This window comes from Pelodiscus sinensis, chromosome 10 (assembly GCF_052426305.1).
Source record: "Pelodiscus sinensis isolate ZL-2025 chromosome 10, ASM5242630v1, whole genome shotgun sequence".
Lineage (NCBI taxonomy): Eukaryota > Metazoa > Chordata > Testudines > Trionychidae > Pelodiscus > Pelodiscus sinensis.
The window spans coordinates 48,101,611-48,127,060 of record NC_143061.1 but is presented as its reverse complement, the minus strand read 5'-3'; the positions used below and the strand labels follow the sequence as shown (position 1 = coordinate 48,127,060).

At 45.3% G+C, this 25,450-nt stretch overlaps 1 protein-coding gene across 1 annotated transcript in view; it reads right to left on the bottom strand.

The window, feature by feature from the left end:
* GPC1 (glypican 1) overlaps positions 1–25,450 on the bottom strand; it is a 336,700-nt gene that overhangs the window by 69,986 nt on the left and 241,264 nt on the right. The window contains exon 3 of the mRNA XM_075937488.2: positions 2,769–3,160. Within this exon, the coding sequence (XP_075793603.1) occupies positions 2,769–3,160 (392 nt within the window). The remainder of the gene's footprint in view (positions 1–2,768; positions 3,161–25,450) is intronic.

The following is a 25,450-nucleotide window of genomic DNA, read 5'->3' as shown; positions in this document are numbered from 1 at the left end:
GCACCGCTTATTGCGCCATGGTCAGTGCCAATTCGGACATGCCGCAGCAGACTGGGTCAGTGCTCAGGATAGGCCACGGGAGGGTGAGCCCTCATGGCAATTAAGTACCGAGCCGCTACATAAGTGTCATGCATAGAGGGAAGGTCTAGATCTCTCCCGTGAACAAGAGAGTCCATTGATAATGGACTTGGCAGCCCTGCCTTTGGGGCTGGGGTGGACGATGCTGGGACATCTGTACCCTCCTTGTGGTGTTCTGAAGAGGGACCCACCACACTGGGATACTTGCTGATGTTCTTGGCTGCAATAAGTCGCAAACTCCAGCACCGCACAAGAGGAACAAGCAGCCACTCGCCAGCCACTAAGAGAACTGAGAACAAGAGAAAGAGGTTGAGCCCTCACAGGAAACCTATCAGTACTAAAGGCTAAGTATACGCTAAACTACTATGACATTGAACTATGTACAACTGGAACAGCTAGGGATGTCTTGTGAAGCAAGAGATCGAACACTTCAATGACAGTCATTGGTGGTAAGAAGTAACTAGATGGGTGGAAGGTCGGCATGGCCCTACATACGTTGCCATAAAGGTGTCACTCCGAGGGACTCCACAGCCGACATGACTGGTACGGCTAGGTGAAAAACCTGGTGGTCACGTATATGGTGTGCACATACACCTATTGGAATGCGCATAAGCAAGCGCTTGAAGAAAAATCGATAAACGTCAATATAACACAAAATGGTATTTCATTTCAAAAGCTACTGGGGCTGAAAATGAAACTATTTATGAACTGCTATGACTGCATTTATGCAGGAAAAGAGAATGTGAAAACTACAGAGAAGGAAAAGGAAAAAAGAAAACGTGTCAGCTACTCACCTTACCCCCCTCAACCCACCTACCCAGGGTTAAAGTTAGTTTCAGATGCATAAATCTGAAACACTCAGCAGTTCAAATATAGTTTCAAATATTTTACTTTGGTCTCTTTTAATGATGTATATCTTTTTCCTCTTTTATCTGTTGTAAGAAGCACAAAAATATGACCGTAGTAATATGTGCAACAGCTTTTGTGTAGTGGAATAGTTTTATAGTACCACATAAATGAAAGCATTTGTCACTAGTAATGCATTAACATGTCTCTCTGAGCTCTAAGTCTGGACTCACTATATCAAATAAAACTGCCCTCTACCAAGCATTTTCTTTCTAGAAAATTAATTGGTATTTCAATTTTTTCATTCGTAGTTTAGTCACACCCCAATCCTTACCCCTGCCAATTGCCATCTTCACATGAAGTATGCAAGTAATTTTATAAAATCGATTTTCTAGTTTTTAATCAGTAGACCACAGAACGAGTACATCACATTTCCTCTGCAAAAAGCCTGACTCCCTTGTCTGTGTGTGATAGCTTTCCTCCTCCTCTGGAAGGCTCCTCTTGTACCAGAGGATGCATATGATTTTATCTTATGAAAACATCACATTCAATAGCATTAATTTATATGTATAGAGAGCACACTTCATCCCCAAAGACACCAATGAACTTTATAGGCTCACCTCCTCTGTAAACACACACTGTATAAGTAAATACTCCCATAGCAACAAACAAGCGTCCGCCACTGAAATGCACCTCTTGCATGCATTCCCAGCACGTTCTTTCCAAGTCAGTTTTCCATGCCTGACATCATGGGATGAGGAGTTTTATGAGGAGGGGCGGAGTTTGGGATGGAGGTTAGGTGCAGAAAGGAACTTGGCATGGAGGGGATGTGGGATCTGGGAGAGAGTTTGGGTGCAGGAGGGGGTTGTGAGTTGGAGCAGAGCACTGAGGTATAGGAGGGGGTTCAGGGTCTGGGAGGGGGTTGTGACTTGGGGCAGGAGTGTAGGAGGGGGTGCAGGGTTCTGAGTTGTGACTAGAGGATTGGGGTTGCAAGGTCTAGGAGGCATTATGGGTGCAGAAGCAGGGGTGCAGAGTGTTTGGGTTACATGGGAGAGGTGGGGCAGAGCATTGGGGGAAGGGAGGTGCTGGAGTGCCAGAGGCAGGCTCCGGACAGGAGAAACTTACTTGGGCAGCTGCTAGACAGCAGCCCAGCTGGTTCCTCTGGTTTCAGGGGTCATGTGTGGCTGACTCTGAATGCTGGAAGCCCGGAGGGGGAGGGTACTTAGTGCACTGCCAGGCAGCTCCCATTGAGTAAAAACTGGCCAAAGGGAGCTGCAAAATTTTGCTGGGGGTGGGGGCAAAACCTCTCTCGGGCTTGCAGTGTTCAGGGAGATGCTTTGCGTGCAGAGAGAGGGAGGGGTGGCAGGGAGCCTGGTGGAGGCTCCTGTAGGCTAGATCTGGCCGCGTGGTGGCTGGACCTACCCATGGGCCATATTTTGCCTGCCTCCCCCCCTTATACTGTAATATGATGTGATTTAAAGGCATGGCAATAACCTTGCTAGAAAAGTCGTGGGAATATATACAAGCAACTAAACGACTATAGAATCTAGATGACTAAAGCTTCCTGGGCATCATGCCATATAGGTTAAATGGATGCGAAGTTACATTTGTGGTGAATTGCACCTCCATTCACCTTCTCTGTCCGTGTTCATACAGCCCCCAATTCACTAGCAGGCACTTGTTTATACAAGCGAGAGATGGTCATTACCAACAGTCCTGCCGGCCTCATGATGAAAGTTTAAGAAGAACAGTGTAACAAACCAATGCTTCTCAGCAAGAAATAGGGTCCTAGAAATGCGAGGGAGAGGAAGGTGGATACAGAGGAGATTGATCTCATGACCTACCTGAGAGACCTTTTTGATGACCTCACTGCCCACGCTAAGACCCTGGACATAGGAGCGCACTGCGATGAAGGCTCTGGTCGCTTTCAACTTCAGGTCCCTCGGGACTTCTCCAAAGGGCTTGTGCTGCTCGGAGTGTTTCCCCAGGCAGTCCAGGTACTCGTCTGTGATGTGGTACTGTGGATTCATCAGCTTGAAGAGGCGCTCCAGCAGGCGTGTCCAGAACTCATTGAGGGCCTCTTCTAGGTTGATGTTGGACCCCCGGTAATAGCGTCTCAGCTCGCTGTACAAGTCCTTGAAGAGCTTGATGTTCTGATTGTACAGCTCTCCATACATACCAGGAAAAGTATCATAAAGGGCCTTCTCTGACTTATTCAACAAGTCCTGGAAATAACCTGCAGAGAGAGGGAAAGCAGAGGGTGATAGATCAGCAGGAGAACTAAATATCTCTAATAGGCTAATCTAAAGACACCTACTTTGTTGCACCACTCAGTAGGCTGAGAAAAAGGACCCTCGGACAACCTTTCTTCTTCTCTTCTGACTGACCACCTCTCACCCCCACAATTTTAGGTCTTGAGCTGTTGATAAAGGGGCAGAAGCTAGTACACTCTACAACCAGCACATAAGAATGGTCTGCTGCCACCTTGCTCCTTCCATAAGAACAGCCATACTGGGTCAGATGAAAGGTCCACCTAGCCCAGTATCCTGTCTGCCGACAGTGGCCAATGCCAGATACCCAATAAGAATGAATAGAACAGGTAATCATCAAGTGATCCATCCCCTGTTGCCCATTCCCAACCCCTAACAGACAGAGGCTAGGGACACCATTCCTGTCCATCCTGGCTAATAGCCAGGGATAAGCGTACCCTCCATGAATGTATCTATCTCTTTTTTGAATCTTGTTAAAGACCTGGCATTCACAACATCCTCTGACAAGGAGTTCCACGGGTTGACTATGCATTGCATGAAGAAATACTTCCTTTTGTTTGTTTTAAAGCTACTATCTAATAATTTAATCTGGTAACCCCTAGTCTTGTGTTATGGGAAGGAGTAAATAACTCTCCATTATTTAACTTTCTTTATACCAGCCATGTTTTTATAGACCTCTATCATATTCCCCCTTATTGTCCTCTTTTCTAAGATGGAAATTTCCAGTCTTATTAATCTCTCCTCAGATCACAGCTGTTCCATATCCTTTATAATTTTGTTGCCCTTTTCTGAAACTTTTCCAATGACAAGATATCTTTTTTGAGATGAAGCGATCATATCTGCAGGCATTTTTCAAGATGTGGGCGTACCGTGGATTTATACAGAGGTAATAAATTATTCTCTGTCTTATTTCTCTATCCCTTTTTAAATGTTTCCCAACATTGTTTGCTTTTTTGACTGCCACTGCACATTGAGTGGATGTTTCCTGTCTTTTAACCAGTTACCAATCCATGAGAGGACCTTCCCTCTTACCCCATGACTGCTCCACAACATCTAAAAACAACATCAAGTGCAAGCTCTTCAACCAGAAACTAAAGATCATAGGCTTCTCCCCATGCCTTATGAGCATTGTCTTATGAATATGCATAACTCAAAGATGCTTTATAAAAAACAGATCACGTAACATATCATTTTTAATGTTACAATCTGCTGAATGTATATATCCTATTTTTGTGCATGTATCATTCTTATATGTGAAGTTATAAATACAAAGTGTGAATCTGTCTGCAGTGCTAAATGTGCTAATAAGAGCCATTACCCCTGCTCCAGAAACATAATGACTCAGTACTCAAACCAATGAGCTGTGGATGGTCATGTTTGTCCTGTAAGCCCAAACAGCGTTTGGTCTTAGAAAGACATGTGTCCAAGCCACTTGGTACTAGACTCCATCTTGAGCCTGGTATTTTTCCTTGGGGATAGATCGGAGGTGCTGAACAAAGAATTCCCATCCTGGGGAAAAGTTTATTTAAGCAATTGGAAGCAATCAACTTTTGTCTTCAACTGGCCTTTGAAATCACTGTTAAAAATCCTCTTAGCATGGGACAGGCAAAGAACTGAAAAGATATAGACCCAGGTCAGAGTAAAGATCAACTCTAACTTGAAGTTCTTTACCTAAGATAAGAACTGTTGTTCAGGATAAGAATTTGCATGTAAGAAGTTCCTTAGGGTATGTCTATACTACCACCCTAGTTCGAACTAGGGTGGTTAACATAGTCAATCGAAGTTGCAAATGAAGCCCGGGATTTAAATATTCCAGGCTTCGTTTGCATCTTGCCGGGTGCCGCCATTTTTAAAGCCCCGGTAGTTCGGACTCCATGCCCGCAGCTACACGCGGCACGGAGTAGGTAGTTCGAATTAGGCTAATTCGAACTACAGTACACCTCGTTCCACGAGGAGTAACGGTAATTCGAATTAGAAAGCCTAATTCAAACTACTTATTCTGTGCTGCGTGTAGCCGCGGGCACGGAGTCCGAACTACCGGGGATTTAAAAATGGCGGCACCCGGCAAGATGCAAATGAAGCCTGGAATATTTAAATCCCGGGCTTCATTTGCAACTTCGATTGACTATGTTAACCACCCTAGTTCGAACTAGGGTGGTAGTGTAGACATACCCTTAGTGGATTAGAATTAGCTAAGTGTTTTTGTTCATTTTAATTTAGTAACCTACTTTGATCTGACTGTTTTCTCTTGCAACTACTTAAATCCAACGTTTGTACTTAAATGACTTCTGTTTATTATCAAGCCCTGGGTAAATAATGAAGGATACACTACAGACAGACTCACACTTAGTATTTATAACTTCACATACAAGAATGATACATGCACAAAAAGAGGATATATACTTTCAGCAGATTGTAACATTAAAAATGATATGTTTCATGATCTGTTTTTATAAAGCATCTTTGAGTTATGCATATCCATAAACCACTGGGCATATATCACTTTCCCTGATAAAGTGGAAGAGCTTTATAAGCTTTCTCTGTGCAAAACTTTTATACAAAGTAAAACAGATTTATTTGGGATTCTGGTCCCATTTGAGAGTTGGTTTCCTGGCTGCCGAGCACTTAGAGTTGACAAGTGGTTAAAACATTTGTATTTGAGAAAAGACACAAAGCAGGAATTAAATTACTCTCTTATCCTTGATGACACAAACAACAAATGACAGCTAATTTTATGTTTTTAAAAACCCTGTTGCCACAGTGCTTGTGCAGTTAAAGCTGAAGTCGTGTTTTCTTTCAAAGAATTTGTAGGATTCTTAAATATTGAGGCACCAAACAGCAAGATATTTAAGCAAGGACTGAACTTTAAGCAGATGTGTAATCTCTTCCTCGTTTGCAAATCACCGAAGCAAGTACTCCCATGAGTAGTAATTTTAGTGCTGACTTCAGTGCGACTAACGGAGTTGAGTAAAGCCACCAGCATTTGACCCTCAAGAAGTAAACTACTGCAGAAACTCTCATTCGCTTCCAGAAGATTTAACAAATATTTGTTTAGTAATGCACAGAAAGCAGGTTTGCACATTCAAGCTAAATGACTGAGGCTGCTAGACAGTCACACAGTTGTCAGGTAAACACTGGAAGTAGGGCACTCTATAAATGCATGAATTAAGGAATATTTGATAATGGATCCTATGAAGGGAAAAATCAATATCATGTTAATGATTTAAAAAAGGAAGTTTTCTTTTTCAAAGTTACTGACATTAATTAGGTTAGATATTTAGAAAAACTTTCTAACTTATGTAAGGACGGTTAAGCTCTGGAATAGGCTTCCAAGGGAGGTTGCCGAATCCCCTTCACTGGAGGTTTGTATTGACAGGCTAGACAAACAGACATGCTCCAGGTTTACTTGGTCCTGTCTCAGTGCAGGGGTCTTTAAATGCCATTAAATGGCACCCGAGCGTTCCAGAAACAGAAGATGAAGCCTATCTCCAGCTCAGGTAACAGGAAAGTGTGGATAAACAACGAGAAGTCCTGTGGCACCTTATAGGCTAACAGATTTATTGGAGCATAAGCTTTCATGGGCAAAGACCCACTTCGTCAGATGCATGTAGTGGAAATTCCAGAGGCAGGCATAAATATAAAGGCACATGAAAAAAAAGGAGTACCAATCAAGAGGAAGGCCAGAGATAACGAGGTCAATCAGGAAAAGTGTGGGTAATCCTGCAATTACTCTTTTGGGAATACAAGTGGGGCACCTAAAATACCAGCCTTCCCATTTCTATGCCTCATTTTTCCATTTCATTCAAAAGATTGAACCTCCTGCACCAACCATCTCCTCCTAGCACTATGCCAGAAGAGCGACTGAGTGGTTACTGGAGGGAAAATTCCCACCTCCCGAATTGTCACCCCCACCTTGTTTTCCCCTGAGAAGTCTCCTATCCATCCAGCTACAGTCCAGGCTGGACACTGCTCACGTTCGGAGACCTAACAAGATCACTGTGCAGTGTAGCATGTTCAAGTCACACAGCATGGTGACACATACCAATGTCCCTGAACGGGATGGAGCCCTTACTTGCCAGAGAGTGCAATTGTTCAGGGCAGCACTTGTCCTTAACCAGCTGGGGATATCTCGCCTCCTCCTCTCGCTACACAAAAGTGCTAGCTGCTCCTCTGCGTGTGACTTTAATGGAATGTCTCTTTGGTACTTGTGTGATCAGGCTGATTTCCTTTCTCTCTGTTTTTTTGCTTCTACCATCTATCTAACAAGTGTCCCTGTGGAGTTTCAGGTCACACCGTTTGATAAGTGTCTTCTGTATTCTGTGACCCCTGGGGCCGGATGGGCAACAGAGAATTGCGGTCGGAGATTTCTCTCTATAAAGAATGTGCAAATGGAGTACCTATGTGGCACAAGCCATTTATAAGAAGGGATCTACAACTGTGGCTTAACAAAGCAATCCACCCCCTGGTACACACAGAGGTTACAGGCCATCCTGTATTAGTTAGTGTTCTGTGTGCAATAGCTTTGACAAGAAGAAATATTGCCAAGTCCAGAGAACTCAGGAGCTCTGGTAATTAGGCCTCCAAAGCGCAGTTGACTAATGGGCACCTTAGCACAGGCTAGAAATAACTACTTGTAGAAGAAATACGGGGCACAGGAGTGAGTGTGGTGATAAGAAGCATGCACTCCCAAACCCACCAGACATGGGCTGTGAGGAGTCTCAGGCTCCTGTGCGGGATGAGTCGTACCACAATCCAATGGGGCAGTGCTGTGCCAAGGCTGCAATCAGACACAGATGCGCCTGAGGATTGGAAAGGGGCAGTTGCTAGCCAGCCAGCTAGACAAACTGGAAAGCAGCACCATTTCAATGTAATTGGCCCTGGCACTCATGCAAAGCTGGGACATTCCCAGGGAATTAAGCTATCTGGCCACTCTAATGTTTGGCTTTGCCTTAGCAGAGTCTGTCAGTCATGTTCAAATATTTATTAGCAGCCACATTTTTCAAACCTGGCTACTGACTGAGTGACTCGGTGTCTGAGGCACCTTGCGAGTCACTCAAAGCCTGACTTTATCCAGAAGCACTCTAAGCATGCCCAGCTTCCAGTAGGGAACTCAGCACCACTGAAAACAAGCCTCATAGCTCACGCTGGGCACCCAGAATGGAATCACTCCCAAATCAGTGGCTGCTACTTTACATGTCCAGCCTAGTTTATATGATCTAAATTTCCAGAGAGACATTGAGGCTCATAGACTAAGACCAGAAGGAACCATCATGATCACCTAGTCTGACCTCCTGCACATTGCAGCCCATGGAACCTCATTCACCTGCTCGTAGAACACACCCCAACCTCTGGCTGAATTACCGACGTCGTCAATCACGACTTAAAGACTTTCAGTTACAGGGAATCCACCATTTGTATTTGTTTAAACCTGCAAGTGACCCATGCCCTGGGCTGCAGAGGAAGGTGAAATAAATCCAGGCTATTTATTTTCACTTAGTATTTAAATTGCAGTAGTACCAAGAGGCCTTGTTTTTTAAAAATTAATTTTATATCATGGTTCATTTTACCAGATTAAAATCTATTCCTCTCTTGAAAGCTATCCTCTCCATGCACGTGTGCAGTTGACATGCTGCTTAAGAGCCCTTGCAAGACATCCAAGGCATCTGTAAAAGTGCCTTGTAATGAAGGGTCCTTGACATGGAGAAAAATCAGATGCTGATCCCATTAGCAAGTGCTTAGCTGAAGATCTCATTTTAATGAGTAGTGAAAGCGCCTTAAGGGCTGATTGTCCTAACACATAGTTTATCAAATGCACTCACCTTGAATTGCTTATCAAGATGAATAGCAATTCAGCTATTTCCTTCTCCTTGTGACATGCTCCCACTGAAAGATCCTAATTTCTCCTTTGTTTGTCCTTCTCACAAGGGAGGTGGGTGGAAGGAAGCGACTGCTCCTGGGGGTAGGCAAATGCCAGGCAGGCCTGGACCTGCTGCTACCTCAGGCCTGGTGATTCTCTGGAACCTGTTCATTCTATTTTTACCCTTTAATAATGACCTGTTACGTTCCCGTTATGCACTGGCCAATCCTGAGCTTCCACGCTAGCAATTCCACTCCACTTCCATTTACCCACACTGCTACGTCTACACATGCAGCAGCCAAGTGCATTGCTCTCAGTAACCCAGAACAGCAGCTCTGGTGCAACAGCTCCATGCTGCGGTTTCTGGGTGATTTCAGCCAAAGGCTGGTGCGGCGTGGGGCAGTGCTAAGGGGGTTACTGACAACATGCCCGTGTGTCTCGTCTGCCTTCGCCCAAGTGAACAAATCAATCATTATTTAGCGTGTGAGTTCTGTGGCCCGTGGTGGCAGGGCACCAAGAATAACCCTGGCCAGGGGCCCAGCTCCAGCAAAGTTCAGGACCAGATCTCTTGCCGAGCCCCATCTGCTGCCCCCATGTGCTCCCTCCCCAGTGTGTCCCCTGATTCCACCTGCCACCCGCAGGCAATTTTAAATAGCCCAGGGGTCCCTGCTGCCACTGCCACAGGCAGCACAGCAGGGCTAGAACAGCTTCCTGCCACTTGCACTGTGAGACTGCCAGCACATCCCTCTGGCCCCATCCCAAGCCCACCTGCGGCCCAGCAGCAGTGCATGGAGACCCCCACTCCCTCCCAGAGCTTGCAGCTACACACATCCCTCCCACCCCCAAACTCCCTCTTCCATCCCCCACACTTCCTCCCAAGACCTGCACCCGTCCCCCATAGCCCAGCCCAGAACTTGCACCCAGACTCCATCCCAGCTTGCCCCTCACATTTCCTCCCAGAGCCAGACCCCTCACCCCTCCTGCACCCAAACTCCCTGCAGTGCCTGCACCCCAATCCCTGCCCCAGCCCAGAGCCTGCACCCAAACTCCTCTCAGAGCCTTAGGCAAGCCGGAGAGGAGGGAGTTTGGGTGGGGGAGGGGTGTGGCTCTGGGCTTTCCAGGCACCACCAAAATGTCTGGAAACCTGCCACCCCTGTTTGCAGCAGACCTAACAAATGGTCTAAACTGTACGCCTTGACAATGTTTGCAACAAATGTCTGCATAGAGGTTTAGTATGCTAGGGACAACTGATGTTATTTATCATGAAAAAATGCTCCCAGGTGGAAGCAGGGGTGCCAGTTTTGGATGGACATATTCCTGGAGGTTTCATCACATAATATTTGATTCAAGATTAATCCTTCATTCCTGGAGATTCTCTAAATGTAGGTAGAAGAGACTGTAGGGAGGGAATGTGGTCTAGTTGCTATGGCATGGTACTGAGAGTAAGGTGTTATAGTTTCTGTTCTTGGCTTTGCAACTAACTCAGCGTGGTCTTTGGCAACTTTTCTAAGTTTTGGGTTCCCTTAGTTTTGCCATCTGTAAAATGGGTGGTCGAATGTCTACATTTTGCCCAAAGAGAGACTGTGGAGTTCAACTGATGCTTGTAAAACCACTGGAAACTAGAAGATGCTTGGTAAGTTTAAGCTCTTTTTCTTGTATAATCAACGTTCTTTTCGAGGCAACTGATGTGTGCTGCACAAGTTGATAAGGGATACCAGCATTACATGGCAACTTGCCATTCAGCAGCATGAGGAGAGCCACCACAAATGCAGACCTATTTGTCAATTCAAGGTAAGGTGCCCTTTCTGTGCACTACACGAGAAACCAGATGTATATCCTTCGGTCAAAAACCTGGAAACTGCTCCCTGAAAAAAAATCCAACCTAATTAAGAGCCAATCAGTGGCACTAGAGCAATTTTTAGGATGGAGGTACTGGGCTTCGCCCCCTTGCCTTATCCTGTCTGCACCCCTCACCAGCCCAGGTAGGAGCCACAGCTAGGAGTGGCGGCAGAGTCCTCGGTGCAGGGCTGATGGTTGGGGCCCCAGGGCCGGTAGCAGAGATGCCAGGACCCCAGGAGTCAGCGCAGCCCCCACCAGCAAAGCCTACAGAGCTGGTGGCTGGAACCTCTGTGGTAGAGGGGCTGGCGGCCGGGACCGAGAGCAGTAACAAGGCCCCCAGGTGCCGGCTGGTGGCCGGGATCTTGGCACAGGACTCAAGATCTGCACACCTACTTTCTGTGCCTATGGAGTCAAACTACAGACCATCCTCTCCATATATCCAAGATAAGTTCCAAAAAAGTGGACTTATAGCGAAACAAAGTCAAGTGGGAAGTTCTTCCCCAGAAGAATTAATGTAAACAGGGGGGAGGTGTTCCGGAATAGTTTTTACGTCACCTTAAAGACTCAAGGCAGGAATTTTACTCCATAAGAATCAATGAATCAAGGAGAAGTTAGGTTCCAGAACTTAGGAAACGCCACACTTCTGATTTTATCAACACATAAACATGATTTTATAACATCTTACTGTAGTTTTTAATAAAATAATCTGACCTTGAGAAGGTGACGTTTTTGCTTGTTGGTGCTGATGGAGAATTAGTTGGAGGATGAAGATGGGGAAGCAGGTGGAGGATCATCAACAGCCATCTCAACAACACAAACACCTCAGCGACTCGTGATTCAGCAACACCTGCTGTGTCAATGTCAATAACAAACAATGTCACAACTTCTGGAGGCTCTTCAACGGCTGCTGCATAGGTTTTTTTCTGCTTTTTAATGCCAGAAGGCCCTCGTTGAGACCTTTCTGTGAATGGTCTGGTATCCCTTTTTACTTTCTTAGTAAAGAAAGCATCCAGTGTTTGCTTGGTGCACTTCAGTTTGCCATCTAAGGCATCAGCATCTTTATCTTTACCCTCATCTTCATCGACACTATCTTCTTCATGGCGCTGTTAATACAACTCCGCTAAGTCCTCATTACTGAGAAGCAAAGAATGAGATTCCAACAATTCTTTCACATCGTCCTCTAACTTCCAGAAAGCCAGCCTCCTTGACTAGTTGGACAATTTCCTTATGCATAAGGACCTTGATGTTAGGACAGTGAGATTTGAAATCCAGGACGTGGGGACTAGCATTATTCAAGATGAGGAGAATCTCGAATGTAAGATTATTCTCCTCGCAATACTTTTTCATTTCTGGAACAAAATAATCTACAAACCATTCACAGAAAAGCTGCCTAGTCTTTCAGGCCTTTCTGTGGGATTTCAAAATGGCAGGAAGCGGAGAAGTTTTTCATAGCACGTGGATTGCCACTATGATACATTAGCAAGGGCTTCAGCTTCTTGTCTGCACTGGCATTGCCCCCTAATAATAGTTAGTCGATCCATCACGGTCTTAAATCCAGGAGCAGACCTCTTGTTCACAGAAATATAGGTCCTAGATGGCATGCAATTCCAATACAAGCCCATTTCGTCAACACTGAAAACTTGCTGTGGGTAGTAGCTGCCTTCTTCGATGATGGTCTTCAGCATTTCGGGAAATGCTTCAGCTGCATCCTTGTCTGCACTGACAACCTCTTCCTGCACTTGCACATTCTTGAAGCCATATCTTTTCTGGAAACTGTGAAATCATCCACGGCTGGCATTGAAAGGTCCAGGTTTGCCAGTATCTCCTTCTATTTCAATGTCTTTATACAAGCTCATGGCCTTCTCCTGAATGAAGTCTGGGCTGATGGGCATATTCTGCTTGTACAGATCATACAGCCATATAGACAACAAACATTCCATTTTCTCCATCCTGTCACTTCTTTGTCATATAAGCTTCACAGAAGCATGCTGTGGCACAAATTTTGCTGTCTCTAAAATGTTCTCACGATTCTTAATAATTGAGCATACGGTAATTGGAGGCATTCCAAGGTAGTGAGTAATATCGGCAGAGTGGTCACTCTTCCCATTATGATCTAATACGTCCAACTTCACATCCTAACACTTCTCCAATGCCTCTTGAATGCACCAACTTTACTTTTAACATCACTTGCACTTCCTTTAGACACAACGTAACATAATACTGCACTGTTAAGAATGACATGGGGGCATGCGGTATCTTTCTACAACATGACTGCACACAATGAAGACGGAGAGCATCAACGCTTGGCGTGGGTTGCTACAGTACAGTTCACAGTATTCCTCCACGTCTGTGCAGCACACAAGTTGGCTACTATCTTTGATTTGCATTCATGCGACTGATTTGTTTGACTGAATTTTTCATTTTTTTGAGTGACATAAAATCAGGGAATGAGAGAACTTAGAACAAAACAGTACCTAAATTCATCAACTATATTAGTGTGGGATCGATGTATATCGACTTATAGCGAGGATGGCCTGTATTACTGCTCAACTAAGTGAGAGAACTCGAACAACCAGGGCTCAACAAATACTACAATCTACTCGCCCGTGGCGAGTAGATTATAACCCGGAAGAGCCGGGTTCGGGTGATCTGTGCATGCGCAGATCGCTGGACAGCGCGGCTGGCGAGCGGGGCTCACTGCGGTTTGGCGAGCTGTGCGAATAACAATAAGCTCATTTGCAGAAGTGTTAAGTTCTTCCAGATTTCACAGATGGAGAAAAAAATATCTACAATAGCTAAGGAAAATTAATGAGTAATTAGGCCCAAATGTGCAGCTGACAAATAGCCAATCTGGCACAGAATTTAAATGTCCATTTTGTAGCACGTAGTAGATACTCAGGCTTCAGATTTGCCAGGAGAGATGGTGCAGCAGCTTGTATTATTTACCTCTGTAATCAGCCTAGACACCCTGAATCACCCAGTATCTATTGCGCATTGCTTGTAGAGTAACACAGGTATTGTCACAGTAGCATTGCATCTTCTCATTACCATAACCCCTGTCTATACTTCTATCTAGGGCCCTGATTCAACAAGGTATTTAAGGATGTGCACAGTCTCAATGATGTTAATGAGAGTGTTAAAATATGTTTAACCATCTTGCTAAATCAGGGCCTAGAGACATGGATACTTACTAGTTTCAGGTAGGAACACTAATTGATAGTAGTGCTATTTAGAAAGAAACAAAGCTCACTAAAATGATCTCACACACAAGGCCTAGCTACCTGACTCACTAGTAAAAGATGGGGAGGGAAATAAGGTAATTGAACCCAGTGCCTTTCCCAGCCAAAGAGTTCACAGAATGGGCTCCAGGTGATACAAAGTATTGCCAACTTCAAGAAACATTCCCCTTCAGGTTTCTTGAGCCTTTAGTGTCTGCATATTTAAACTGTTATCCACAAGTAAGCGACCTAGACACTAAGGGTGTGTCTACACTGCACCGTTATTTCGAGATAACTAGTGTTATTTTGAAATAACAATCAGAGTCTACCCAGCCATTCCGTTATGTCAAAATAATTTTGAAAGAATGGATGGCTTATTCTGAAATCTGTAAACCTCATTCTACGAGGAATAATGCCTATTCCGAAATAGCTATTTTGAAATAAGGCATGTGTCGATGCTCCACTGCTGCTATTTAGAAATAGCCCCTCACCAGGGCCATTCTAAGGCCCTCCCCAGGGCCCCCCGGGGCTCTAAATCAAGATAGCACATCCACATTAGGGAAGCCTGCCTCAGACCGATTTTGAGGCTTCCTTGCGGTGTAGATGTGCTATTTCAAAATAACTATTCCAGAATAGCTTATTTCGAAATAAGTGTACAGTGTAGACGTACCCTAAGATGACTCCCAAACTTGGCACATGAAGAAAAAACACCAAATATCACAAGATTCATGATGAAATCACAAGAGCTGGCAACACAAGGCACATTTTGGAAGGTCTCCATCAGCAAGACATGCTCCTTGGTATTCAGAAAAGTTCCTCTCATGAAAATTGTCAGAGCTCAGTGTTGGGAAGGTACTTTACTCAGAAGGGGTAAAGTGGGGTTCTCTCTTGTGAATCTCTCTAACCACTTCAAGTTTTAGGAGGCCTACAAAGAATGAGGCATGGGCTCCTCACCAAGTATGCAGAAACCCTGCCTCAATCACATCCAAAAACCTCAGGCTCAGCCCCTGCATCATGTAGAGATGTAACTATATAGCTAAATCATGTAAGGTGGAAAGAGGTCAAGGGCCACACTCTTCCATGGTATTAACAGAGGAGGAGCGGCATCTGGGATGGAGGTTAAGAACATAAGAACGGCCATACTTGGTCAGACCAAAGATCCATCCAGCCCAGTACCCTTTCTGCCAACAGTGGCCAATGCCAGGTGTCCCAAAGGGAGTAAACTGAACAGGTAATGATCCAGCAATCTCTCTCCTGCCATCCGTCTCCACCCTCTGACAAACAGAACCTAGGGACACTATTCCTTACCCATAGCCATTAATGGATTTAACCTCCATGAATTTATCTAGTTCTCTTTTAAACCCTGTTATAGTCCTATCCTTCACAACCTCCTCAGGCAAGGAGTTCCACAGATTGACTATACGCTGTGTGAAGAAGAACTTCCTTTTATTTGTTTTAAACCTGCTGCCCATTAGTTTCATTTGGTGGCCCCTAGTTCTTATATTATGGGAACACGTAAATAACTTTTCCTTATTCACTTTCTCTACACCACTCATGATTTTATATTCCTCTACCATATCCCCCCTTAATCTCCTCTTTTCCAAGCTGAAAAGTCCTAGTCTCTTTAATCTCACCTCATATGGGAACCGTTCCAAACCCCTAATCTTTTTAGTTGTCCTTCTCTGAATCTTTTCTAATGCCAGTATATCATTTTTGAGATGAGGAGACCACATTTGTACGCAGTATTCAAGATGTGGGCATATCATGGATTTATATAAGGGCACGAATATAAGATATTCTCCGTCTTATTCTCCATCCCTTTTTTAATTATTCCTAACATCCTGTTTGCTTTTTGGGTACAGAAGGCAGCTTGGGGTAAGGGACTGGGGTGCAGGAGGAAGAGTGGGGTCTGGAAGGAGGCAGTTGTTACCTAGGGCAGGGAACTGGGGTGCAGAATTTTGGGATGTGATCTAGGATAGGAGGGGATTGTGATCTCAGGCAGGAGATTGGGGTGCCAGATCTGGGAGGGAGGGTATGGGTGCATGTGGAGGAGTGGAACAGGAGTGTGGAGAAGAGGGTTGGGGAAGGGAGGGGCTGAGGTGTCAGAGGCAGGTTCTCAGCAGGAGACTTAACAGCCTGCTTGCCTGCCTGCAGAGCTAAGGACTTGCAGAGCTTAAAATGTTTCTTTCTGCTCAGCCATGTGCTTGAGTGAGCGAGCAGGAGGGTTGTGCTTTGTGACTGCCTGTTATTCAAACAGGCAGCTCCCTTTGGCCAGTGTCTCTCCAGAAGCTGGCTAATGGGATTATGCTGGTGGTGGGAGCAGCATCTGAATCTTCCCTCCTCCCCTCTGGGCTCAAAGAGAAAGCGCTTCATAGCCATGTTTCTGGTAAGCAGGGGAACCTGCCCTGGCGCTCCTCACTGCCTCCACGGACCGGAGACAGTGGCTTGGCGGGCCAGATCCAGCCCACGGGCCGTATTTTGTCCAGGCTGGTTCTAAACTAATAATTTAGACAAATGAAACCCAATTTCCTCTAGAACAATGCTCTTCAATGATGGCTAACTATGTCCCAAATTTCATCTTAGAAAATCTCCCTGTAAACCATTAAAAAAAAAAAAGTAAGCAAAAAAATGCAAGTGGGATTCCTCCCTCCCCCTTTCTAATGCTCCAAAATCCCACCACCATGTTTGCTCAAATGAAATTCACTTTTACAGAGAAGCAAGTCTGGAAAGCTGTCTGAAATATAAATGTTCACAAAATAACAGACAAAAGAAAACTAGGGTGGTACATTGGAAGCCAGTATGCAGCCTTGGCTAGCGACAATGCAGCTACTCCTGGTGTCATAACGAGAGGAAAAGGTACTTATTACAGGATAAATCTTTTAATCACAATCTGTAACCTCTGCATCTGAACAAGATTGCAAATCTCTACCTGATTCTCCATCTCACAACTTTCCAGTGTTCACAGTTCATATTGCCACAGCATCGGCATTTTCACAATTCTACGTACAAATTGGAAAGCTGTGAATAGTGAGGCAGGCACTGGCAGTTTCTCTCTGTAAAGACTACGATTTGAAAAACCCTCCAGGGATAAGGACTTTCTTCTGTCTTTTTGATGCCATCTGATAATTCTACACAGGGATGTCACTGTGCTTACCGCAATTAACATAGTGCTGCAGGGGAAGTCAAATAGCTCTCACTTGGGCAGAAAGAAGCTCTGACTTTCTTTAAAGCGCACACATCATTTTAGAAATTAGCCATCAAAATATGAAAAACTGAGAGAACTGTCTCAGAGCGAAGACAAACTACTAACATGTCAATAAGGAGGCTGTGATCTCAGAGTACTTTTGAGGAGCAGGGAACTAGCTAGAACTGGGGTGGGCAAATACCAGCCCAGGGGCCAGATCTTGTCCGGCTGCCACCACTGTATTTACCTGTGCCTCCATAGATATGTGTGATTGTAGCTCCTTTGGGCCATGGATCACCGTTCCTGGCCAATGGGAGTTCCAATCACTGGCTCCTGTGGAGGCGCAGGTAAATATAGTGGTAGTGGCCTGCCAGGGGCTAACCCTGGTGAACTGTTGCCCACCCTGAACTAGAAGAATGTAATGGTCAAACAGCTCCACACAAGAGGCCACTGACAGGCAGGGGACTGGGCAGGATGACCACTCGAGGTCCCTTCCAGCATGATGATTCTATGATAATGCACATGAGCAAGCACTCGAAGAAGAAAAGAGAGTTATTGGTTTTGTAACCGGTGTTCTTCGAAACGTATTGCTCGTGTCCCTCCCACATTAGGTGGGAGTGCTTGCCACATGCACCCATGCCGGAAGTTTTTCCCGTAGCAGCATTTGTAGGGGAGTGCCTCTGGGGGACAGCATAAGGGACACGTGTGCTCCCCCTGCCCTCAGCAGTTCCTTCTCAGTGGAAACCGACAGTGGGAAAGGAGGGCAACTTGTGCAATGGACATGAGCAACGCATCTGCAAGAACTCCACTTACCAGAAAGTAACGGTCTTTTCTTCTTCTTCTTCGAGTGATTGCTCCTGTCCATTCCATACTGGAGGACTCCAAGCAGAAAAAGGTGGACAGGAGCTCATGGTCTAATAGACTGCAATACAGCCCTGCCAATCCCAGAGTCATCTCTAGCTTGTTGCATGAGGGCACAGTGGGCTGCGAACATGTGGACTGATGGCCATGTCGTGGCTCTACAGAGGTCCTGGATAGGCACGTAGGCAAGGAAGGCCGCTGATGATGCCTGGGCCCTGGTTGAATGTGCCTGCACAATCTGTGGAGGGAGAACCCAGGTAAGTTCATAGCAGGTCTGGATACACAAGGTAATCCAGTTGGCCAGACACTGAATGACCACCAGCATGTCATTCATCCTGCCAGCTGTAGCCACAAAAAGGTGAGAAGACTTGCAGAATGGCTTAGTGAGCTCCAGGTAAAATCCCAAAGGCTGCCTAACATCCAGAGCAAGCAGCCATCTCTCCTCTGTCCTGTGCATTTGGGGCAGAACACAGGTAAGATATCCTGGTTCACGTGAAAGGACACCATCTTTGGAAGGGGCCTCAGTGGACCCTGTCCTTTGAAAACAGTAAACAAAAGTTCCGAAGTTATAGCTCGGATTTCCAAAACCTGCCTCCCAAATGTTACCGTGACCAAAAACCCACCTTCCATGACAAAAAGGAGAGAGAGAGAAAGCAGGCAGCCAGAGGCTCAAATGGAGGCTTCATGAACTGGAGAGGACTAAGATTAGACCGCCCCCTCCACCTCTGGGTCCCGCATCTGCAGACAGAGGCACTTGAGATCCTGCAAGAAGTAAATAATCAAGTCTTGTGGTGACATACTGTCTGCCCTTGCCTGGTCCATGGAAGGTGGAGATTGCTTCAAGATGCCCCTTAATGGAGGAATGTATTAGGCCTTGACACTGGAGTTGTAACACTTGGCACTGAAGTTGCAGCAGGTAGTCAACAACCAACTGTCCTGGAGCGTTTTCCAGAGAGATACTCTACTCTGTTGCCTACTGGGAGAACCTTGCTCACCACTTGGTAAGTTAGGAAACCTTCCACGAGACTACTTCCGAGTAAAACCTGCTGGACTTCCTTTGAACAGGTGTGCTCCATTTCACCCAGCCAGGGAGCCAGGCGAGGCAGAGATGCAAGGACTGGATGGAGGAGACAACCTTGGTCCTGAGACAGTAGGTCCAGGCGGACGGGGGGAGGGGAGAGAGGGGAGCAAACTGCCAGGTCTGGAAACATTTTGAACCAGTGCTAGCAAGGTCAGACCAGGGCTATCAGGATGACATAGGCCTTGTCCTGCTTGAGCTGGATGAGGCCCCTGCTGATGAGAGGGATACAGCAGAGCCCAGGAGAGGAGGGAAGTGATCCTGTTCAGCCTGGTGGCAAAGAGGTCCATTTGGGGTGTCTCCCACCTTTGGAAGATCATGGAGGCCACTTCCAGAAGTGACTACTCATGGTGAGAAGAGAAGTCACTGCTGAGGTGATCTGCTAGGGCGTTTCTGACCCCCAGAAGGTGAGCCGCCGCCAGGTGGATATCAATGCTGATAAAATTCCCAAAGGAGGAGCGCTGCCTGACAGAACATGGTGCAGTGTGCTCGCCTTTGTCTGTTTATAAGGAAAACTGATGCCATGAAGTCCATGAGGACCAGTAGCACTTTGCCCGACATCTAAGGAGGAAAACCCCACAAGCCAGATGCTCTACTCTGAGCTCCTTCACATTGATATGCAGTTGAGAATCCTCCGGAATCTACAATCCCTGGGTCTGGTGGGTGCCAAAGTGTGCGCCCCAGCCCAGGTCTGAGGAGTATGACATGAGCTCGTGGGGGGGGGGGGGGTTGAGATGGAGAATGAGACTCTCTCAAGGACATTCTGAGATGGAGAATGAGACTCTCTCAAGGACATTCTCTGGCATGGTCCACCACTGCAAGGCTATATGTACTTGCAAGGGGAGCATAACTTGGACTGCGAGTAAACTGATGCCAACCACTGTGGTGTGGCAGATGACATATGCGCATGCTGCTGTGTGTCCTAAGAAGTGAAGCAGACCCTGGCCATAGTCAGAGGACATGTGGACACACCTCTAAAGAATGACATTTCTCTAAGGAACCACATTACTGTGAAGAACCACGTAACTGCAAAACAAGCTCAAGAGCGAGCTAAAGTATTGTGAATTGTTGGCAATTTTCCATGATGTACAACACAACATAAACACACCACAAGTATTTACAACTTCACAGTCTTATTTTTTATTCAGAAAATAAAAGTGACTGTTTTCTACGGTTGAAATAGACAATCAGCTATCTACAAAACATGTTAAAACAAGTTCACATGATTATATATTGAAAGGACAGGGTCAAGGTAACTGTTGTAAGTACATACAAACAATTACTGCGTAGTCTCTCCACATGACAAACTGGAGAGGCAACTGATAAACTGCACAGACATCTAATAAGTGTATCACATACTTCTTACCAAATTACTTGCTTGCTATAATCAGTCTCCCTGGGACTTAGTGTAACATTCCAAACTTTTCAGAAGTTCCAGACAGCTGCCATTTCTAAAACTCAACCTGCTGGAGAAATCATTTCCTCCAGAACTCTTCCCACCCTACTCTCTACACTAAATTAAACTTAAAAAATTAAACATAATAAGAGCTTGACAACTATTCTGTGTTTATAATGGCCTCTTTGATCACACCTCCTAAATTCAGCTTCATTTCCTAAACAAGTGCACAATAGGAGAATTTATTTTATCATAGGGATGACCATTAAAACCAGGACTCTTCACTCTGACTTTTGATGTTCTTAAAAAAAAAAAATCCACCAATTATTAGTTGTTTGTTTTTTTTTAAAGCAGACACAAATATGTACAGGGACTCTGCAAAAAAAGAACAAGAACAAAACAGCCTCCTACCCTCCATGTCTATTAATCTTTGTCCCTTTAGAAGAGAGACTTTTGCACTCAATTTTTGAAACCCTCAGATGAACAGATTCATGTGTGTTTAATAAATTAGTAGGTTCATACTTTGGTACTAGGTCAGAACTGACTACTGGTTTTTAATTAGTATTGCCCAGTGCTCAAAGTGCCCTCACAACAAATTGTTCATTGCTGGGTTAAAGAAAAAACTGCTTGTCACTACATTTTTGCTACAAACAATATCTAAGACACCAACCCTTGGAATAACATTTCTACATGAACTAGCTTCTCTATCACATTACTTCCATATTTGCTCAGTAAAATTTATAAACAATTTGATTTGAAGCTTCTCTTCCTCCTCAAAAAGCATTCTACTTGTCATTTAAAAAAAAAAACTAGTTGTCTGAAATCTCCTTATTAAATTAATATATTCATAAAGAGGTAAAACTACACAATACAGTTATTGTTACTCAACTCTGTTCCACAGCATGGGAGCACCAGAGTTTGTCTCAGGAAAAGTAACTTAAAAAAATGGGCTAAGTAACATATTTTTTCGTAGCCATGACCAGCTGAACTATTGCTCTGGCTGAAAAATTCCAAAAATGCCAGGATGAGGCAGACATGCAGCAAGGAAAATTTCAGCCCAAATGGTTTAGGTTTGCCAAAGTTATAAACAAAGGGTCTTATAATGGAGTGTCAGACAACCGTCATAATACATTTGATGAACTAATATATTTTATTGGACCAATTTCTGTTGGTCAGCTCTGCAGGTTCTTCTTCAGGTTGAGCTCCGTGAAGGTCAAAAGCTTGTTCTTTTCATCAAAAGAAGAAAATGGAAAGGCTATCCTCTCCCATTAATGTCTATTTACATTGCCAGTAAATAGTAATAGGTGCAGTCCATGCATTCCCTGCAGGGGATAGGTGCAGTCCATGCATTCCCTTAACTGAAAAAAATACAATGGTCTCCTTAAGTATGGATAATTAAAAAAGTATGACTTTTTTTAAAGAAACTGATATTGCTTTACCTGTTCACTAAAATTTAGAACCCTAACACAATATTCTGATTTTCCTTCCATTCTGTTCCCGTTTGGTCAGAATACGAACTACTGTATTCTTAACCACCTTGTAGTCCTAGAACCTAAAATTTTCAGACAAGATTAAAAAAAAAAGTGCCCTATTGTTTAGCCTCGTTTCATTTTTGGAACCTAAATAAGGAAAGACTGCTGAAACCCCCGCCCCCCATAACCAGTGGCAGCAAGTCTCAGCATCTTGGTCAACTGATTTAATAACCGGTTATGAATAATGGGTTACTAAGCTGACTCAGGCTCATCAGGACTTTGGTACCAGGCTAAAAATAGTAGCATAGACATCTGTGCTCAGGCTGCAGCCCAGACTCTGAGACCCTCCCTGTTTGTCTGGTTTCAGAGACAAGCTCCAGCCTAAGCAGGAACAACTATGCTGCTCCATATAGCCCTTCAATGTAAGCCCATGACCCTGAATCGGTTGTCCCAGGTTCTGGGGGCCTCCCAAGGTTCCTTCCAGTTCTATAATTCCACCCTGCTTGGCCTGATTTTCAACACTGCTCAGGATCCACCAGCTCCCCGCTAACTTTGTAATTCAGGCCATTTTGACAAGTGCTTGAATAGGGAATTAGAAGCTTAACTTTAGGCACCCATATCAGAAAATCTTACCTTTGCCATTAAATACTCAGAAGCGCCTGATGGCTCAGTCTTCTAAGCCTTAAACTGATCTTGAAGTTGAAAGGTTTTTCATTTTCTGGTTTTTTTTAAAGACTATTTCAAAGCTAAAGTGACTCCAAACATTGTATCACCACAAACTCATGGCTATCTAAGCTTTACACATACTTTTATAACAATGAACTAATTTTCTTTAAACTTGGCTGGGTTATATTAAATTTCACTGAGACTGATAGCATAAGTAACGTTTAAAGAAACATGTCTGAACACATTCTTTTGTATGTGATGGCAAGCAGAGGCACTGACATGCAAAGTGACTTTGCTCAAGGCCACACAACTGGTCAGTGGCAAAGACAGGAACAGACCCCATAGATACTGGCTTTGGTGGGGCTGAACATCACCCCAGAGCTCCCGAGTCTGCCCTGACAGCCCTGGGGAGCTGTGGAACAGTTACTGGCCAGACAGCTTGGCCCCTGCCACCCAGCCTGTCCCCGGACAACAGCCAGCAGCTGGGCAACACAGCCCCCAGTGCCGTGGCCTGGCTCTGGGGAGCTGCTGCCAGCTGTCTCTACCCCCTGCCCTGAGTCCCTCCCCCTGCTCTGGGTCCTGAACTCCCATGCCCCCAGCCTCCTTCCTGAGCCCCCTCATCCCGTCCTGCCTTCTGCACCTCCACCTGCTCTCCTGAGCCCTCACCCTCCTTCTCACTTTGTGCCCCCCTGCCCTGAGCCCTCACCCCCTTTCCTTCCTTCTGTGCCCAGCTTCTCTCCTGAGCCACCCACCCCCTGCCCTGACTCCTGCACCCTCACTCCATCCTGAGTCCCCCCACTGCCATGAGCCACAACCTGACTCCTGTACCCCCTCACATGCCCAGTCTCCTGCCCTGAAGGACCCGAGCTATGCCAGGTAGTTTGAAATAAAAACAAACTCAAAGATGCTCGAGCTGGCACTTTCCTTCTGCCTCAGCTAAGATTTCTGCAGCCTCTGCAGCTCAGGCTGAAGTTTTACTGGCAGGAGGAACCGACACTTTTTCAAACTCTTAAAGCCTTAAATATCTCTCTCTCTCTCTCTCTTTTTTTTTTTTTTTTTTACTTTTTATTTCTGGTAAATCAGATATTTTCCCCCTGAAGTGCACTGCTCCAGCGAACCCGATGAGCCTTATAAGTTCTGACTTTGTGTTTGTTGTCTTCTATCAGCATAGGTGATAGGTTGTGTGAGCCCAGTGGATAAATATATGCACTTAGCTGTACAAACTCAGCAAGGCTATAGCTGGTAAGATCTGGCGGTATTAATGTAGCTGAAATCCTTGTTAGAACGGGATATCTGTTTTGTCCAACTGGAGGAGATACAGTCTGTTTTCACCAATGCCGGGACTTTAATTTGTCAGTACACAAACATTTGCTTGTAATGCCCTCAGGATGCTATACTTGGGTTCAGATTAATAGCCTGTTTAGCTCTCATGTTCAGCTCAGGTATGCTTTTAACTTGAAGACTATAAGAAGATTAAATAAAAACTTCGGTATGTCCATAAAAAAAATGTTTGTAGTCAAGCGCTGGGAATTCCACAAACATTTCTTTTGTCTGGGTAAATCAGGCTTCGAATTCTTAATGCGATTTAAAGGGACTCTGGATATATTTGCACTGCAAAAGAAAACACACATCAGCAAGCGTGGGTCCATTGACACTAGGGATGTTAAATTGCGAGTAATTGACCAACTGAATAGTCGATGCATTTTACATTGACTGTTTGATTAGTGGATAGGGCAGATCCGACTCTGAAGTGTCCTTCAAAAGTGAAAGCACCGCATGGAACCCAGTCAGCGGGGGAGTGATCCTGGGCTCCAAGCAGCATTGCTGCTTTGAAACACTGCGAGGAGCCCAGTGTCAGGCTCCTTGCGGCAGGTCAAAGCGGCAGTGCCTCACGGAGTCCGCGGTGAGCGGGGGAGTCCCCCGCTGATACCGGGCTCCATGTGGCGCTGCCGCTTTGAAATGCTGCGTGCAGTCTTGGGACTCCCCAGCTAGCCCTGGTTTGCAGGGGATGTTTCAAAGCAGCAGCACCGTGTGAAGCCCAAGGTCTAACTTTGAAGTACCCCTTCTCTTTCCTTCCCCACCCCCCGCTGCTTGTTTCTGATAGAGGCAGAAAGGGGGGTTGGAAGCAACTAGTCCCTCACATCCCTAATTGACCCAGGGCTTGAGCTATGGGATTAGAAAGAGCAGTGTAGACGTTCCTGCATAAGTGGGAGCCCAGGTTTGGAAACTTTCCACCACTGCTGTGTTTCAAAGCCCAGATCCCAACCCTAGTGGGAACAGTTACACTGCTATTTTTAACCTGGTAGCAAGAGAGGTCTGTGAGTCCACGTCAGTGGACCTGGCCACTGCCACTCACTACTGCAGGTCTTTTTTTTTTTTTCCAACCATCACCAAACTTGGAGGGAGCTCAAAATCCTAACCCAGGGTATGTGTACACTACAAAGTTAATTCAAACTAACAGACGTTAGTTCGAATTAACTTTAATAGGCGCTACACAGGCAAACCGCTAGTTCGAACTTAATTCAAACTAGCAGAGCGCTTAGTTCGAACTAGGTAAACCTCATTCTACGAGGACTAAGCCTAGTTCGAATTAAGTAGTTCGAATTAAGGGCTGTGTAGCCACTTAATTCGAACAAGTGGGAGGCTAGCCCTCCCCAGCTTTCCCTGGTGGCCACTCTGGGCACC